Source organism: Anopheles maculipalpis, chromosome 3RL (genome assembly GCF_943734695.1).
Source record: "Anopheles maculipalpis chromosome 3RL, idAnoMacuDA_375_x, whole genome shotgun sequence".
NCBI classification, from domain to species: Eukaryota; Metazoa; Arthropoda; class Insecta; order Diptera; family Culicidae; genus Anopheles; species Anopheles maculipalpis.
The window spans coordinates 48,350,413-48,368,182 of record NC_064872.1 but is presented as its reverse complement, the minus strand read 5'-3'; the positions used below and the strand labels follow the sequence as shown (position 1 = coordinate 48,368,182).

At 42.6% G+C, this 17,770-nt stretch overlaps 3 protein-coding genes across 5 annotated transcripts in view; 2 read left to right on the top strand and 1 right to left on the bottom strand.

The window, feature by feature from the left end:
* LOC126562156 (CXXC-type zinc finger protein 1-like) overlaps window positions 1-16,323 on the bottom strand; it is a 154,409-nt gene extending 138,086 nt beyond the window's left edge. Inside the window, exons 1-4 of the mRNA XM_050218585.1 lie at window positions 16,287-16,323; window positions 16,077-16,198; window positions 14,909-15,979; window positions 14,580-14,826 (exon numbers count right to left, since the gene is read on the bottom strand). Of these exons, the coding sequence (XP_050074542.1) occupies window positions 14,604-14,826; window positions 14,909-15,979; window positions 16,077-16,198; window positions 16,287-16,319 (1,449 nt within the window). The 5' untranslated portion in view covers window positions 16,320-16,323 and the 3' untranslated portion in view covers window positions 14,580-14,603. The remainder of the gene's footprint in view (window positions 1-14,579; window positions 14,827-14,908; window positions 15,980-16,076; window positions 16,199-16,286) is intronic.
* Window positions 469-7,105, top strand: LOC126561594 (uncharacterized). Of its 3 annotated transcripts, none has more exons than XM_050217839.1 (7): window positions 469-527; window positions 653-1,109; window positions 1,179-2,752; window positions 4,046-4,275; window positions 4,360-4,538; window positions 5,876-6,069; window positions 7,015-7,105. In XM_050217839.1, exons 1-7 carry the CDS (start codon window positions 515-517, stop codon window positions 7,032-7,034), a joined length of 2,667 nt encoding a protein of 888 aa, XP_050073796.1. In that variant the 5' UTR covers window positions 469-514; the 3' UTR covers window positions 7,035-7,105. The 3 variants fall into 3 exon arrangements, with proteins under 3 accessions (XP_050073796.1, XP_050073797.1, XP_050073795.1); XM_050217840.1 differs by lacking the exon at window positions 7,015-7,105 and adding an exon at window positions 6,160-6,249 and having other exon boundaries at window positions 5,903-6,069; XM_050217838.1 differs by lacking the exon at window positions 7,015-7,105 and adding an exon at window positions 6,160-6,249.
* On the top strand, window positions 8,567-13,999 carry LOC126561380 (DNA-directed RNA polymerase III subunit RPC1). The gene is made up of 8 exons (XM_050217490.1): window positions 8,567-8,610; window positions 8,678-9,641; window positions 9,705-9,911; window positions 10,724-11,987; window positions 12,058-12,493; window positions 12,629-13,156; window positions 13,223-13,730; window positions 13,797-13,999. Exons 1-8 carry the CDS (start codon window positions 8,567-8,569, stop codon window positions 13,992-13,994), a joined length of 4,149 nt encoding a protein of 1,382 aa, XP_050073447.1. The 3' UTR covers window positions 13,995-13,999.
* Window positions 16,324-17,770: the final 1,447 nt, after the last annotated feature.

Sequence of the window (17,770 nt, the reverse complement as noted above, 5' to 3'; positions counted from 1 at the left end):
ACCGTAGACTCAAAGACGAAAGTTTGCTAGCGCGACGCGTGCGGGAAGAAAGCAATGCCAAAGTGGAAAGAAGAAGTGTAATCGATAATGAAAACCAATGATTAGACATGCGAAGAAAATATAGCTTCGAGGTGTGTAAATTACACGAGATATAGGTGACGAGCCTTGATAAACCGTTCAGCTGTTCGGATCCCGGCTGCAACTTTAATCGGTCGTGTGATAAACTATGTCAGCAAAGGACGAATGGTTTCGTGCTAGCACTTCTTGTACATATTTTCTCTAATGATGCATCCTTTCCAAAGCATACCTATAGGAATATGCATTATATGTAACAGATGCAGGACGACTGGCCGTAGTGGGCAAGAGGGTTTTAACGTGATTTTATTGCTGTTTAGTTTGCTGAAAATGTTATAAATATTGGTTGGCGTGTGTCGGTGTGTTAACGTAAAAAGCGATTGAAATTTGTTATTTCGAAACGAATAGTGTAATTAATTGGAGCAACAATTGCAGTAAAATGCATGTCGCAAGTAAGTGATGCTGCTGATGCGCATTCCAACGTGAATGAACAAATTTACGTGCATTGTCATGAATGAGCTGGAATGCAAGGTCAATGAAGAAAAAGCTACTAACTGTATTAAATGGTTTTCTTCAGGTTTAGAAATGATACAGCCTCATTTTGAACCGGCATCCATTGATTACCAGCAACAACAAACGCACCACCAGCAGCAACAGCAGCAAAAGCAACAGGAACAACAGCACCAACATACAGCACAGCAACAGCAACAACAGCAGCAACAGCGCCAACAGCAGCAGCAACAGCAACAGCAGCAGCAGATTTCCAAAATTATCAGCAACCCTCCACCAGCAATCGTTAGTGCCCCAAATGGAACAACAATGTGTGTTGCCAAACTTATGATTGGGCTCGATCATGCACCGCCAGCATTTAATGTGCGATCGCGGGTGTTGGGTGATGGAGGCACAAATTTAAACTACATTCGTACTGAAACTGGTGCTATAGTCACACTAAGAGGTCGGGGATCCATGAATCTTGAGCCGCAAACAATGCAAGAAGCACCCGAACCCTTGCATTTGTACATTGAACATCCGGCGTAAGTTTTTGAAGTTGTGTTACCCACGCCGGCAACTAATAACTAAAACCGTTCTATGTTTTATTCCAGATTGGACGGGTTGCAGAGTGCGAAACAGTTGGCGAAAAATTTAATCGAAACTTTGCAAGAGGAGCTTACCTTTTTCCAGGAGAACAATATTCCTAAGGCAAACTTTCAGCTTATACCCCAGTCGAATATAGTGCAAACGACCCAAGTTCAGCAAATGCCTCCGATCTTAAGACCCCAACATGTTACCCAGCCCAACGGTATTATTCATCAACCGCCACCGACAGTGTTGGGGCCTCCGCCACCCAGCTTTGTGCAGCATCCGCCTGCGTTGCCCCAGAGTCAGCCCCCGCCACCCCAAATAATTCAGCAGGCGCCTACAATAATACAATCACACGTGCCAGTACAAATCCACCAGCAGCCGAATAATGTCGTAATCTCACAAATCCAGACCACAGCGCCTCCATCGCAAATTGCAAACGTAAGCAATCCTCCGCCGGGGACGCAAATACGTCCGCCTATAGTACAGATCAAAAACTCGCCCGCTGGAACCCACCTGTCCCAGCCGCCTCCAAGCATACAGATTCAACAGGCACCTGCCGAAGCGGCGCAGCAAATCATCGTGAATCCGGCACCGCCATACCAGGTACAATACATACAGCAAAATCCATCCATTCAGACAAGCAGTGGACCCCATCCAAGTGGACAGGTTACGATTCAGCATCTTATTCAGCCGCAACCGCAACCTGTTCAGGGAATTGTACAGACAACAATACCTCCGCCACAGTTCGATCACTTTCAGCGGCCACCACAAACCCAACAGATCATCACTGTGCAGGGTAGCACAGCGTTCATGGTTCCGCCGCCGAACATTATTCATCAGACGGCGCCTCAACCACAGAATCAAATCATTTTTCAAACGCAGCAACCGATTCTGACTCATCATCCACCGCCGGAACTGGCCCCTATGGGACCACAAGCGCCAATTAACCAGCCGACTGGAATGCTCATAAACGGCACAGATGCGAAGAAGGTTGGTGGGCCTACAGAGCTGCAAATAAAGCAGGAATCGCTCAAGCTTGATGAGGGTCCACCTCCCGGGACCATAATGCAGCAGATTCCGACCAGCGGCCAACTAGCTAAAACAACTGTGATTCCTGTATCGTCAATACCGGGCATACCGATCAGCCAGCCGCCACCGCCGATCATGTCTGTGCCTCCCCCGACAGTGCAACATATAGTCGGCAATACGATCATTACGTCGCAACCGAATGCGCCCATCAGTCATGGTGGGATTCCGCAGCAAATTTTTAGCCAAATACCGGTATCGATTCAATCCTTTGCTCCCGCTCCACCGCCCCAACAAATGCAAGTCAGTGGGTCGCACTTTGTTGTCAGTGCTCCACAACCATGGCCTGTGGTTACTGCCTCAGCCCCCGGACAACAAATACAGCAAGTGCCGGTCAGCACGGTTCCGAGTATACAAATAACTACGCAACCCATGCGAAATCCGAATGAAATTCACATCATTAGCCAGCCCACGATCATCAGTGCTGCAGAGTACCGTCCGCCGGCATCACAGCAGCAGCAAATCATAGCGACTAGTGCATTTAACCCGCAAATCCAACCTCCCCAAGGTACGTTAAATGTTTCAACTACGGGTTTCAAAGATTACAAACAACTGACAAAATAATAGGATCTGTTCAACACAATCTAAGAAAAAATGGCTCATTTGTGGCCTCTTTGTCGATATGGCAACATGGGCTATATTCGCATTCTTACAGTTGCCTTAACTAACTTATGCCTTCAAAAAACTACCATGCAGGTTGAAGATTTGTTCGAAGTATGATTTGTCCATGAACAAAAAAGTTGTAATTAGTGAGACACTATGAGATACTTTATAGTGGCCGATTGCAACTGTTTTACAACATTTTTACACTTTTAGTGAAAGATGGGACATCTAATTGTGGCTTTATTTCGGTGTAGTATCCTTTTAATGATGGGAGCGGCCCGGTGGTGTGGAGTAGGTATACGCGCAGGACCGGGGCTCAAATCTCAACCGGACCGTCCCCTCTCAGTGAGGACTGATGTTCCAACTACGTGGTATCAGCAAGTCTAGCTAGCCATTCGATGATCGGCTTGACCTAAAAGGTCGTTAAAGCCAAGAAGACGACAGATTGTTTTAAAGTAGCAGAAATTTAGATGGAAATGTACGCTTTATTGGATGGTGGTTTTATCGCACTGAAACTTGCAAAACGGATAAATTGGTCTCTCTGTCCATGTCTGATATATGAAACTGTTTAAGTGACAATCAAACGAAATTAGCAGTGACCGGAGTTCATGATAAATATCATTCTGACGATGGTCGGATCACAGTGTTCAATAGATTTTTTTTATAAACGGGAGTTGTATATTGACAACGGAAGATGTAAAAGGGGTAGCAACGGACTGCTAAAACTCAGTTAAACCGGACAGTTGCTAACCTTTTTTAAAGATAGCCATGGTCAAAGAGTCAGGTAGTTTGTGAAACGCCGCTCAGGATCTCGTGCAATTATTTTTTTTTGTACAATTCTGCTTGAACGTGGGCTTTGGTCCGTTTCGGCCCCTTGGTAACCGATTTTCATTTAGCTTTTAGTTTTTTTTTATTAGTTCAAACTAAGATGTACTTTAAAATGATTGAAAAATGAATTATAATTAATCAGCCCTGGGTTAAGAAAATTGATTCAAATTCGGGCAAGCGTTCGATTTTAAGATGGATCGGAGTTTCGAAGATATATATGTTTTGTAAAAACATTTTCTAAAGTGTTCAGTTTCCGATTGGTCAAACACGTCAACACCAAGCTTGCCATCGGAATTCATTGCGATCGCTTTGAAAAAGCGGCTTGTTCTACTGTAAGGATTATATTATTTTCTTTTCTGTTTTTTCTCAGGTGTCCAGGTGCAATTTCACACAGTACCACCACCCACTCAACAAATCATCACCAGCTTAGCCAATGCACAAACGCAACCTCCACCGCAAGCACCACAGTCGCAGCTCATTGAAAACCAGCCAGTACCACCACAGCATCAAATTATAATCAATGCTCCGATTCCTCCGCAGCCACCTCCACCTCCCCCGTCTTTTACCACTGTACAATATTCTACCCAAGAAGCCCCAAAGGTATCCTATTAGAAGGCAAACAAAAAGTGTAGAAAGTAAAGAGGACGAAGCATTCTAACACATTCTGTACGTACATTTTTCCAGCCTAATGTGGAACAGTTACAGCAACGGCCACCGCCACAACCACAACCTCCACAGCAGCAAACGTCGCTTAGCATAACCACACAATCCCAATCACACGCTATAATGCTGCGCCCTGGCCAAAAACGTAAAATACCAGATGACGACATTAATAAAAATATGCCACCCAAGATAGGCATGGGGTAAGTTTAGGATGTATTTTCTCATTGCATCTAAATACTTGTTTATAATTTATCATAGTAACGCAAATAGTTTATACAATTCATTTTCCTTTGGAGCATACAATTTTGCAGAAATCGTTCCTAATGACATGTGTTTTTAGTTTAAGTTAAAAAGAATAGAACACCCGATAGGAAAATTCATTAAACTATGCTCATGTTACTGATTTATCAAACGCCTGAATGTAATTGGCGGGTTACAGATGAATTGCACCATACTCTTGCTTCAATTTAAAATTTAAAAAAGCTCTTTTTGCTGGTGCCTTTGGAGGGAGTGCTGTATTAAAGTATTGTATTTGATCTACTATAGGCTCAAAAACAGTTCTGAAGCTTAGCAAATATTCTAGAAATATTAGTAAATATTCTGTTCTAGAGAATATTCTAGAACAATTTTCGCCATTTTATGTTACAATAATAACGAAACATACTTTAGCTAATGAACGAATCGACAGATATTCCTTATAAATTGAGGCTCTTTTTTTAAAAATGTTTAAAAATGTACCCAACGCTTGTAAATCGGAGCAGATTTTGATCGATAACGTTCATTTGATTCGAACAACAGTAAACAATATGTGCAGGCGTGTGTTTAAAATGCCAGTAATACACCATTCAGCGATTTCATCGACAAAAACTCACATTGTTTTCGTGGAGTTTTATTATTTTTTAACACTCCGTCTTTGGTTCCAAGACCATTTGTTCTACAACTGCAAGCTGCAATAGAATTAAGATTTGGCACAGATGCTGTATATTAAAAAAAAAACAATTCGCAGCAATTCCTATCGATCGAAAACATTCCTCTAGCTCGTGGTAAACGTCGCAACAACTCTATCAAGATGGTGATAGAAAATTCAAATAATTTTTCAGCATAATTCCTCTTGAAAATGCATAGATCAAGCAGGTGGTTAAATAGTCTTTATCGGAAAATATTATGAAAGTTAAAATTATATTTCGAACGATTTCTTGTTGTTGTTGTTATAAACGTGGTATTATTTTCGCATGCTCATGCCTAAGCAAAGGAAGAAGCAAATGGCGTTTTTTGAATTTGATATTTAAGTATGAACCAACTATGTACATCAACTATGTTAGTTGGTGATGATTGAGCTCAAAGTGCAAACAGAAATAGGATTTAAGCTGGTTTTCTAATTTACATATTATTGCTTCGAAAAAATCTCTTGTTCCAGCAGCAGGGTACATTATAGGGTACATGTTATAATCAAAACTATTACATAATTATTAATGCATAACATAGTAACATATCATTCTATACCAGTTGTAACGTCTAAATATTTGTCACGTTAAAGTTCAATTTATGGCGGCAATATGTGTAGGATGAGTGGTGCCGGTAGAAACTTACCAGTGGGAAGCAATGGAGGAATCTTGACGGCAGCACAAGCCAAATGCATAATGTCATCGGTATCGACTGGAACAGCAACCACGACGTCTACATCGGGCGTCGGTTTAATATCGTCACAAATATCTGCTGAACATTTAGTAGGTAAAGTATCTGGCATTGTGTTAGATTTAGTGAATTTCGTACATGTAATGTTATGTTCTTCGTGCAATATCCTTTCTTGCTATATTTAAGCTGGCTCCATGAACTATATTCGCCTGTAGTTCCATCCACACTGCATGCGATCGCAACTAATAACTTTTCAGCATCGTTGTTTAATTCACTGTTGCAATTCGCAGACAGAGAATTGCGCACAACTGTCTGTTGGAGTAGATCCCGTCCTATAAAAGGTTCAGCAAACAAATCAATAATTAAAAAATAGAATCTGCATTTAAATACATTGTCAGTCACATCTTGCGCACCACTACCAACACTGCTCCATGATAAGCTTTAGTATTTGAATTACAAATAATATTTTTTTAATGTGTTCTTGGCAGTAATCCTTCCATCAACAGAAATTGGAGTGGCCACGTACTGGTGTTGGGACTTTATCTTTATCGCCTGTTGATTTAAGTAAAATATCTACACATAATTTATGTCATATTATGTTTTCTTTATAAATTTTTACCACATCTCAAAAAGATCCTGCTATTCCAACATGTTTCTTTAGACAAACTTCCTGGATGTGGTTTGGTTGCGGTTCCTAAAACTGCTGATTTCAAACTTTGAAAGGCATTGCCGCTTACTATTTACTACTATCCTGTACCAATTTGCATTTAATTTCCATCCAGACTATTATTGTGCAAGCAGAATCCAGAATCCGGTATTCAACATAAATTCGGTGAAAACTTCTTTATGAAGCCATCATATTATTCCCCACATGTTTTCTCTCATATTTTGTCCATTCAAACATATTTGTTATAATTACTTCATTCAATGTTCAACGCTGTCACTTTCGTATAGTTCCTATTACTCAGTGTGCTTTTTTTTCTTTTCTTTTTTTACTCATTGCATTGATTACTGGCTGCTGTTTGCGAATGCTGATTACAGACTACAGAAGACAAAAATAAACGCAGGATCTCTAGCCAGCCCGGCTGATTCGATCCAGGACGGCAATCAGACCAGTTCGACTGTTTTGGTGAATTAAACTGAACCGCGTTGCGTCGGACCCGCTAACCAGGCGAGGGAGCACTACAAAAGCTATGGCAGGAAGGGACCGTATTTTGGAACGGGAATAGTAGAGTAGAACACTTTTTCAAATTGTATGATATCCGGCGCTAATTTACGGCAAAGTAATAGCATCATCAAAACGAGCACAACGTTGTAGGGACACAATCTACAACAACTAACAGATTGTATATCTGATTGATATTGTTAATGTTGTTAAACAATTTGCGCTTTCCTTTATCGTCGTAGCAGTGATAGCAGCGGGAAAATGTAGCTCCGATGTTTTTAGACACAAGCTTACAGTGTGCAGCAAATTATGCAGTATGCACAACTTTTTACAACCTCCCGGTAACCTGCTGGTACGTGATTCGTTTAGGGAAATGACATTGTATCATAGTGTAATTAAATCTATTTCGATTTGTGTAGTATGTACATCCATTTTAAATTAAGTTTGGTCTACAATAATAACAGCATGCAGTACTAGGCTCGCTCTTGAAACAACAGTTGTGTAGATTAATTTATAGCGACTGTTTTGTATCCAAGCTTTGAATGACCGATAAGGAGGGAAAGTCAATAGTGTAAAAGAAATGTATCACAAAATGATGTTGTGAACTCTTCTAGGAAGTGGCGGAATTATTTATATAATTGTGAATACTTTTTTCCAAATTTTGAAGAAAACAAAAAGATATCCATTATCATAAACTATTATGAATATTAAATCTGTTTTCATTAATAACATCATTCTCAACATATCCGAAACAATTTGGTTTATTATAGATAGTTGATTTGAGTGATTTACGAGTTTGGTAGATTGAGCGTGAACAGTAGCGACTGTAGTAAATATTTAAGCCTATGAACAATTTCAGGCTCTGAGGTACGTACGATCTGCGGAGATGCGGAGTAAAAAATTTCAAATGTTTCACCTAAAAGAGTTTTGTTAAATTGAAAGATGCAAGAACTTCCGCCCCCTTTCATATTGTAAGTAGGGATTTCAATTTAAGAAATCTGCAAATTAAGAAAGAAAGGATTCTCAACTAATCTTGCTGTTGACATGAATTCAGTGGACTAAACTTTACCGTCCGGTAGAGCAGACTTTTACAAACGGTCGAGACCGGCTGCAAAGAAGAGGTAAAATCAGAGGACTGTTTCCATCAGTACGAACTAATTGCCTAGCAAATAAAGCAAGCAGAGCATGAAACAGAAAAATCATACCACAAAAGCGTATAATTAATTAGGGTTTCCTTCATTCAAAAGTGCAGTATCGGGCACCAGGGCAGTAACATTGCTGCGAAAAATTTGTTGTTCGTCGAGCTGTCAAATTGTCAGCCTTGGGCGAACTGTCATTGCTTTGTTTTCATTTGAGCGTACGCCACACGCGTTTTGGGTTTGGACCGGCTTGTTTGTACATGATAAACGTTATAGTTGCAGCAAAAAAATGCCGAAAGAACAGTTTCGAGAAGCGGATGTGATTAAGAAAATGTAAGTTTGCTAAACAAGCATCTAAAACTGCTAAATACTCACGCAAGTTCCTGTTGCTCCGCAACAGTTCGCACGTTTCGTTCAATATTGACAGCGCCCAGCAGATCCAACAGGAGGCTCATCTGCATGTCGTGGCCAAAAATTTATACAACCAAAATGCAGAACGCACACCGGTCGCCTACGGAGTATTGGACCGACGGATGGGAGTAAGTCAAAAGGACGCCACATGCGAAACGTGTAAAAAAGGTTTAAATGACTGTGTGGGGCACTTCGGTTACATCGATCTGGCGCTGCCAGTGTTTCATATCGGCCACTTCCGAGCAACGATTACCATCCTCCAGTCAATATGTAAAGTATGCTCGCGGGTAATGTTGAAGGAGGAGGAAAAGAAACACTTTAGCGCTCGCTTGGTCAATCCCAACCTGTCATATCTGGCAAAGAAATCGATCCACAGCCAGGTGCTGAAGAAGGCGAAGAAAAGCACCAAATGTCCCTGCTGCGGCAGTCTGAACGGTCCGGTCAAAAAAGGTCCAGGACTGATGAAGATCGTGCATGAACCGTTTCGAGGGAAGAAACCATCCGATCCGCTGGTCACCAACGCCCTTCACCAGATGCAAGCGGCTATAGAATCGAACCGCGAACTTTCGCAAACGGTCGTTGGCCCTGCTTCTCTGTCGAAGGAACTGAATCCGGTGGAGGTGCTGGATTTGTTTAGAAATATTCCAAAAAGCGACGTACCACTGCTTGGCATGACGTCTTCACAATCGAATCCAGCCGATCTGATTGTGACCCGCGTTTTTGTGCCGCCGGTGTGCATTAGACCTTCAGTCGTATCGGAAGTGAAGGCAGGTACGACCGAGGATGATTTAACGATGAAGCAGAGCGAAATATTGCTCATCAGCGACGTGATTGCAAAACATATGATGACCGGCGGCAAGATAGAGTTAATCCAAGAGGACTGGGATTATTTGCAGCTCCATTGCGCACTGTATTTTAACAGTGAGCTGTCCGGTATCCCGCATTCGCTTATGGTAAGCAAACGGAAAACTGTACTAGTTTGTGTGTTTCTAATGCAGTTTGGTGCAACTTTTCAGCCGAAAAAGCCCACACGCGGTATTGTGCAACGGTTGAAAGGAAAGCAGGGCCGTTTCCGAGGAAATCTCTCGGGGAAACGAGTTGATTTTTCAGCCCGTACTGTAATTTCTCCCGATCCAAATTTGATGATTCACCAAGTGGGTGTACCGGATAGGGTAGCAAAAATTCTTACCTTTCCGGAAAAAGTAAATACGGCTAATATTAATGTAAGTATGCAATATTGAATCACTGTAAGGTAAACACAAATACACTGTGCCAAAAAAAATGTCCTCACAGTGTAGGCAAATGAAAAGAAAACTTGTAGACAACCTGACACTGTACACAAATATCAAAGTAAATTCGCGTACAGTACAGAATGTTATCCACGCAAAAGAAAATTGAAATTACTTTAAGAGCGGTTTGAGAATGTCCAAATTACTTGCTCAAACAGGACGAGTTTTGGCAAAGGGTTTTAATCCAAAAGCAAATTTAATATCTGCGGGTAAGACAGACTGGTAAGAGTGTTGCGAAATCCAAATTCTCAAATTGAATCCAAAAATTCTGCGATCGACTGCTAAGTACGATGGCCATGGTCATCATGTTATGGTTTGGGGTGCCTTTAGTGCTTTAGGGTATCAAAAACTTAGCGTTCTACAATTGATTGATACAAATATATAGACATTCTGAAAGATAAATTGAAATCAAGTGCTGTAAAATAGAGCAACGCTACTTTTTATTTTCAGTTTCTAAGTTGGTCAATGAATGGTTGCTGCACAACGTCAAAACAATGCTTACGCATCCGCTCCAGTCCAGATGGAGTCCAGGCTTATTGATAATTTGTGGAATCATTTTGAGCAAATATTCTAAAACCCCTGATCCAGAATATAAACTAGCTGAAAGCTGCTTCTACTTTTTTTTAAAATTTTTTTTAATTGAATAGGTTTTATTAATTATTTTGTATCGCTATCTTTGCTGTAAGGACACATTTTTGACACAGTGTATACATAACATTAATCCAAACGATGTATCGTTCGAATAGCGTATGCGGCAGTTAATTCGCAACGGCACGGAAAAACACCCAGGAGCGAACTATGTGCAGCAGAAAGGAAGCGCGTTCAAAAAGTATCTCGCGTACGGAAATCGGGATAAGGTAGCGCAAGATCTCAAGTGCGGCGATATCGTCGAGCGGCACCTAATTGACGGTGATGTCGTGCTGTTCAATCGTCAGCCAAGCTTGCACAAACTCAGCATTATGTGTCATGTCGCCAAAGTGCAACCGCAGCGTACATTTCGCTTTAACGAATGTGCCTGCACACCGTACAATGCTGATTTTGACGGGGACGAAATGAACCTTCACCTGCCCCAAACCGAAGAGGCACGTGCCGAAGCGCTCGTTCTGATGGGCAACAAGTCGAACCTGGTAACGCCACGCAACGGAGAGCTACTGATTGCGGCAACACAAGACTTCATCACCGGTGGATATCTGCTGACGCAAAAGGATCAATTTTTAACCCGCGAGCAGGTGATGCAGCTGGCCGCTTGCATGTTGTCCGGACCGGATGCGAACATGATGATCGATCTGCCCAGACCGGCCATTCTGAAGCCCCGCAAGCTGTGGACCGGTAAGCAAATATTTAGCCTCATCCTCAAACCAAACAGTCAGTCCACCGTCAACGCGAACCTGTCCACCAAGGGCCGTAACTACACAAAAGATACTGACCTGTGTGTGAAGGATTCGTGGGTCGTCATTCGAAATTCGCAGCTTTTGTGCGGTGCCATGGACAAGGGAACGCTTGGTTCGGGCACGAAAAACTGTATCTTTTATGTGATTTTGCGCGACTTTGGCGAGGATCATGCGATTAGATCGATGTGGCGGCTGGCAAGAATGGCATCGTATTTTATGATGAACCATGGCTTTTCGTTTGGCATCGGTGACGTTACCCCTAGCCGGAAGCTGCTTGAAGAAAAGCAAAAACTGTTGGAAAACGGCTACCGCAAGTGCGACGAGTATATTGCGGAGATGAAGAAGGGAACGTTGCAGTGTCAGCCGGGCTGTACTGCGGAACAAACTTTGGAAGCGGTCATGCTGAAAGAGCTGTCCAGCATTCGTGAGCTAGCGGCAAAAGCATGCTTTCGAGAGTTACACCCAACGAACAGCGCACTTATTATGGCCCAGTCGGGTTCGAAAGGATCGAATATCAATATCTCACAAATGATTGCCTGTGTCGGTCAGCAGGCCATTAACGGTAAACGAGTACCGAATGGGTTCGAGGACCGGGCGTTGCCTCATTTTGAAAAGTTTTGTAAGTATGCTGCTGTTGCGATGTAATGCGATGCTACTAGCGAACTAACTCGTAATTGTAATTTATTTAGCTAAGATTCCTGCCGCACGAGGTTTTGTGCAGAACAGCTTCTACTCAGGTCTGACACCAACCGAATTCTTCTTCCACACCATGGCTGGTCGAGAGGGATTGGTAGATACGGCGGTCAAGACAGCAGAAACGGGATATTTACAGCGGCGGTTGGTGAAATGCCTTGAAGATTTGGTCGTCCAGTATGACGACACCGTCCGGAATGCCATCGGCGAGGTAGTTGAATTTACGTACGGTGCCGATGGGCTGGATCCAGTCTACATGGAGGTGAAGAATAAACCGGTGGATATCGAAAGACAATTTATGCACGTACGCAACTCGCTTCCCTGTCGAGATGAATTGCCTCTACGTGGAGAGGAAGTGATCAGCGTAGGAAAGCAAATTTTGGCCAAACCGGAGTTTTCTAAATGTAGTGCCAATTTTCATCGGGAATGTCAGTACGTATTTCAAAGACCGCAGAGCAGGAGAATGAAATGCATGCAGGATAAAATTATTTAACAATCTTACTTACTTACTTACACACACACACACACACACACACACACACGCGCGCGCGGTTTGTATAATTTTAGGATATTTTTGGAAAAGTTTGGCGTCCGCTTAGCTACGATTCAACGGCTATATCGCAACGGATCAAAAGTGGCGATGGAAGTGGAGCGCACAACTGCCGGTCAAGTAGAACAGTTTCTTTTGCAAGTTCGCAATAAGTACAGCAAGGCCATAACCGAACCGGGAACGGCCGTCGGTGCACTGGCAGCACAAAGTATCGGTGAACCCGGTACCCAGATGACGCTGAAAACGTTTCACTTTGCCGGTGTTGCGTCCATGAACATCACACAAGGAGTACCCCGTATTGTGGAAATCATTAACGCTTCTAAGGCTATTTCCACCCCAATCATAACGGCGGAGATTGAGAACGAAACCAACATGGAGTTCGCGCGTAAAGTAAAGGCTCGGATCGAAAAAACGACGCTGGGAGAAATTTCGTCCTTCATAGAAGAGGTCTACAAGACGGATGATTGTTTTCTGCTCATTAAGCTCGATCTGGATCGCATCCGGGTGCTTGGTTTGGAGGTGAATGCCGAAACTATACGATATTCGTAAGTATGGTCGTTTGTCTGTTGTGGAAAAAGTAACCTATTTTATAATTCTTCCTTCTGCACCAGCATTTGTACGTCTAAATTGAAATTGAAACAGGACAATGTGGATGTTTGTGGCTCTTCCATTATCACCATCCGCCCGGACAGCAGTAAGCACAGCCACAGCTTAAATGCGGAACTGCAGCGTCTCACCACTGCGATACCGAACGTGGTGGTGGCCGGTCTGCCTCAGGTATCGCGCGCCGTTATCGCTGTCGATGATTCCCGTGGTACGCCGAAATATCGACTGTGCGTCGAAGGCTGTGGGTTGCGCGATGTCATGGCCACGTTCGGTGTGATTGGAAGCAAGACCAAGAGCAATAACATCATCGAGGTGTACCAGACGCTGGGAATAGAGGCTGCCCGAACCACCATCATGACAGAAATTACCGAGGTGATGGAAGGGCATGGTATGAGTGTGGACCATCGGCACATTATGCTGCTGGCCAGTCAAATGACGTCGCGTGGTGAAGTGCTTGGAATAACGCGCCACGGTTTAGCGAAGATGCGCGAGTCTGTATTTAATCTTGCATCGGTAAGCTTAAAATCAGAATGCAGTAAAATAGAATGAAGAGACTAATGTAAAATATTTGTTTCACAGTTCGAAAAGACGGCGGACCATCTGTTCGATGCGGCCTACTACGGTCAAACGGATTCGGTAGATGGCGTTTCGGAGCGTATTATATTGGGAATGCCGGCATCGATCGGTACCGGATTGTTTAAGCTTATCCACAACCACAACGATACGCAACTGGAACCAATTAAGGAGCTTATTTTCAATATGGTTCTGGGAGAGTGATGGAAATAGAAGACTAACTTTGAAGTGATTTTCACATTTCCATAGACCATGTGTTGGTAGTAATTATCTTGCTGATGAATTTGTATCTCTATGTAAATGTGGTAAGTATTCAAACAAGAGGTATTCATAGATTGTGATTTCTCCTGAAACTATAAATTTCTCTTTCATGTCGTTCTTGTATTCCGTAATGTAGTTACCCTTGTACAGTGAAAATGATGCTCTGTTTTTGCTTTGAATTTTATGTTCCTCGTTGAGTGTCGATAAACTCTCTTATACCATCCAAAATTAGTAAAACTTTCTCTACAACATTATCGTTCTCGAATTTATTCTATTTTTCACAACAAAATGATGAAAAATACGTCATCTGTTTTAAATCAAGCTACTGTCACCGATTAAGTTCAGTTTAAGGTCGATTGTTATGTATTGTTGTTTAAGAACAATTGTTCAATCGATTTCAAATCATCTGCCTTACATGGGAAATACATTTTATCCCTACGTTATGTAATGATCTCTTTCGTGTGATCGTAATCGTACAGCAAATGAAACTATGAACGCAATGTACACTAATGTTTGCATTACCTCTACCTTCAACTGGCCATTTGTAGAAGCTTAAAATTTACCAGTGCACAACTTTTCCATGATGTCGTGATTGTACGTCGAGTGCAGCATGAGTCCTAGCACTCCGGCTCGAGATGCCATTGCCTGGCGAATTTGTCGCTCCTGTTCGACCAGTTCGTCCATCTTCAACCACTGTCGGACACGTTCGAGATCTATTTCGGCACGTCGTATTTTTTCCCATACATAATGTTTGAAGCAAGATTTTTTGGGCGCCCTGTAACGATTAAGTTGCAACAGAAATTAAGTATTAAAAAGTATCTGCATAAACCAACATGGAAACGAAGATGGTGGCTTACCTGCAGAATTCTCCCGTCAATTGAAACACATTTCGCACCAAGGGACAACCGCAAACGTCAGTATCGCTAATTTTAGGATCCTTGCAGTGTTCGGGACACAGCACACGGAGCCTCTTGCAGTAGGTCTTGCTGGCTGGATTGTAGAAATCGCAAAACATAGAATTGCCATCTATTCGCGTCTTGAAGATGCTACCGAAGCTTGCCTGACTTTCGTACTTGTTGAAACACTTCTCCATGTGTCGAATGGCAGTTTTAGAATGAATTTCATGACCGCAAGTGATGCAGTACATGGACATTTCATCCTCCATGTCGGTGTTTTCCAAGGCATTCGGATCCAGCGTACATCGCTTGGCTCGCTCAACCAACAGATCCAGCTCCGCATGGCGCTTGTCCAGTTCGGCCAGCGTAGCACGCACAATTGCTTGCTTCATGCGTATCGATTCAAGGGCTTTTTTGTTTTGCTCCTCACCAACGGCCGGGCTTAGCGACCATTCTTGGATGCGTTGAGGTAGCACTTGATAGATCCGACTCGTGGCCAGCTTCATGCCGCACTCATCTGAACAGTACTTTGACTGTGGTCTTGCCGTCATAATGCACCCGGGACCGAAACATTGTCGATCGCCTTCCAGTGCCGGATTTCGGATCACTTCTGGCGTAAGCGATCGTTTTCTTCTTTTGTTTCGACCTGCCGCTTTCACGGCGGCTCGATCCTTTTTTCGAGTGCTGCTCGAATTACTACAGATACGCATCTCGCACCGCTGCTTGCGACCATGCACTGTGAGGTCCAAGCATCCATCACAGTTACCGCAGTTCTCGGCTAGGCAGCCGTCACAGTTACCGCAGCGCTTCTCCGACGAACTGCCGATCGGTTTTTCTTTCCTCTTCTTTGGGGGTTTCTTTTCCTCCGGAATCGGGGTTGGCCCGGCTACCGGGACTAGCCGGAATACTGTTTGCAAAGAAGGATCTTCTTCCTTGCAGCGCTGACAGTAGTAATGTTTGATGTGTTTGGCTTCCTTTTCCGAAACATTGATGCAATCTCCATGATACCATTCTTCGCACGCATCGCAGCATCTAGGATTCGGCAGGCAAGAATAGAAGCATTCATATATGGGGTAACATTTCCAATCATCAATGAAGCTTTACCCTATTCGACTCTACAGCTACTTACATCATGAACCGCGAAGAATCGGACGATCTACACAAGCAATAAGCCTGTCCATCCTGCTTGTAAATAGTGGCAATTTTACTTTTCCTTTCGGGCAAATCAAATTCCTTGGCGATTTCCTCTTTCTGTTGATGGAAAAATGATCCACAATTGAGAAATGCTTAGTTCGTATACATTCACGCAATCGGCCACACGTATCTAGTTGATACTTACGGATTTTTTCTTTCTTTTCTTGAGCTCACTCATGGTTAACTTGAGTGCCTTTGGTTTCTTTTTAGAGAAGCACACTTTTTCTGCCAATGAAACGAGATAATCAATGTAATTTTCCAGCAAAATACAAACGTGGTTTATGTTGTTGCCTTCCAATTTTTGTTACCTGTTCAGTTTTACGAAGAATAATGTTTTGTATTCTTTTTGTGTTTTCTCCACTTTGACAGCACATAAATGTCGCTATATATGCTGCTAGGTTGAAATGTGCAATGGAATAAGATAAACGAGCAACATGGAAATTGCCCTTGCAGCAAAACCAATTTCCACAGCGAGATGAAACAGGTTGTTTGTTGTACGATGTAGAATTCTGCCATGAATTTATGGATAAAAACTGAAACTGAAGCAATTTTTTGTTTATCATACGAAGAATAAAAACATAGCTAGATCCGTTCCCGAAAATTATATAAAAAAATCCCAAGAACTTTAGCGGCATCTTTTGGCGTTTATTAAGTTACCAAAGACACACACCTATATTTTTTGAACTAACGCGTATAGTAACACAAAATAACTGTAAGCCGTTACTTTCATTGCAGTAATGTCTGCTAACGTATGCTAACGTATAGTAACGGGCGATATCGGACGTTACATTCCGCTTTTGACCGTTTTTAAGTAATGCCGTATTTGGCCGATATTGCAGACCGAATGTTTTCGCGTAGGCAAGTTTTGCTTGCACGAAAGAAAATAAATGATGAAACTAAACACGGGGTTGTTTTCAATTTTTTAATACAAAAATATTTCATTTATTTGACGCCAGAGCGACGTAAACTTTTCAACTGTCGGAACAAAAGTTAGAAAACTAACATTTTTGATAATAAATAACTTTCCTTACTGCGGGCCATTTCAGAAACAAAATTTCAGATTCTTATGGATTATGGATTAATCACTTTTTGAGAACTTTGTACCTAGAAATGGCAACGTCTTGTCTTGATTTCTAACCTGGAAAAACACCCGGCGAATCGGCATCGACAAGACAGGCGAAGGACTTCATAAACTGATATTAAATCGTCTTACTGATCACATAGCAACGAGTACGGTACGAAGGACGTGGGGCGGCCCGGTGGTATTGGCGACAGCGGCGCCGATCTTCAAACGGCAGGAAGGGGGGGTTCAAATCCCATCCGGATCGTCCCCCCGTAGTGAGGACTGACTAGCCAACTACGTGGTACCCGGCAGTCTAGTAAGCCATTTCGAAGGCCGGCATGACCTTAGAGGTTAAGCCAACAAGAAGAAGATAAGAAGGACGTGGTTGTTGTAACGTTACGTAGCGGTGTAAAACGCAGGACAAAATGCGTTTTTTATGGATTCTAATCTATTCGACCAGAGACTGGAAGAATGACACCAGACTACCAGACTATTCTCCGGGACGGAACGAGTAAGCAATACCGTAGTTGTCGATACTAACACGTAGTTGGATAGTCAGTCAATCC

Excerpts from the sequence above, each read along its gene's own strand:
- LOC126561594 (XM_050217838.1), top strand. Across the intron at positions 4,276-4,359 it reads CTACCCAAGAAGCCCCAAAG|CCTAATGTGGAACAGTTACA; the intron begins GTATCCTATTAG and ends ACATTTTTCCAG. Across the intron at positions 4,539-5,875 it reads CCACCCAAGATAGGCATGGG|TTCAATTTATGGCGGCAATA; the intron begins GTAAGTTTAGGA and ends GTCACGTTAAAG.
- LOC126561380 (XM_050217490.1), top strand. The coding sequence starts at position 8,567 with ATGCCGAAAGAACAGTTTCGAGAAGCGGATGTGATTAAGAAAAT. Across the intron at positions 9,642-9,704 it reads GTATCCCGCATTCGCTTATG|CCGAAAAAGCCCACACGCGG; the intron begins GTAAGCAAACGG and ends GCAACTTTTCAG. Across the intron at positions 13,157-13,222 it reads GCCGAAACTATACGATATTC|CATTTGTACGTCTAAATTGA; the intron begins GTAAGTATGGTC and ends CTTCTGCACCAG.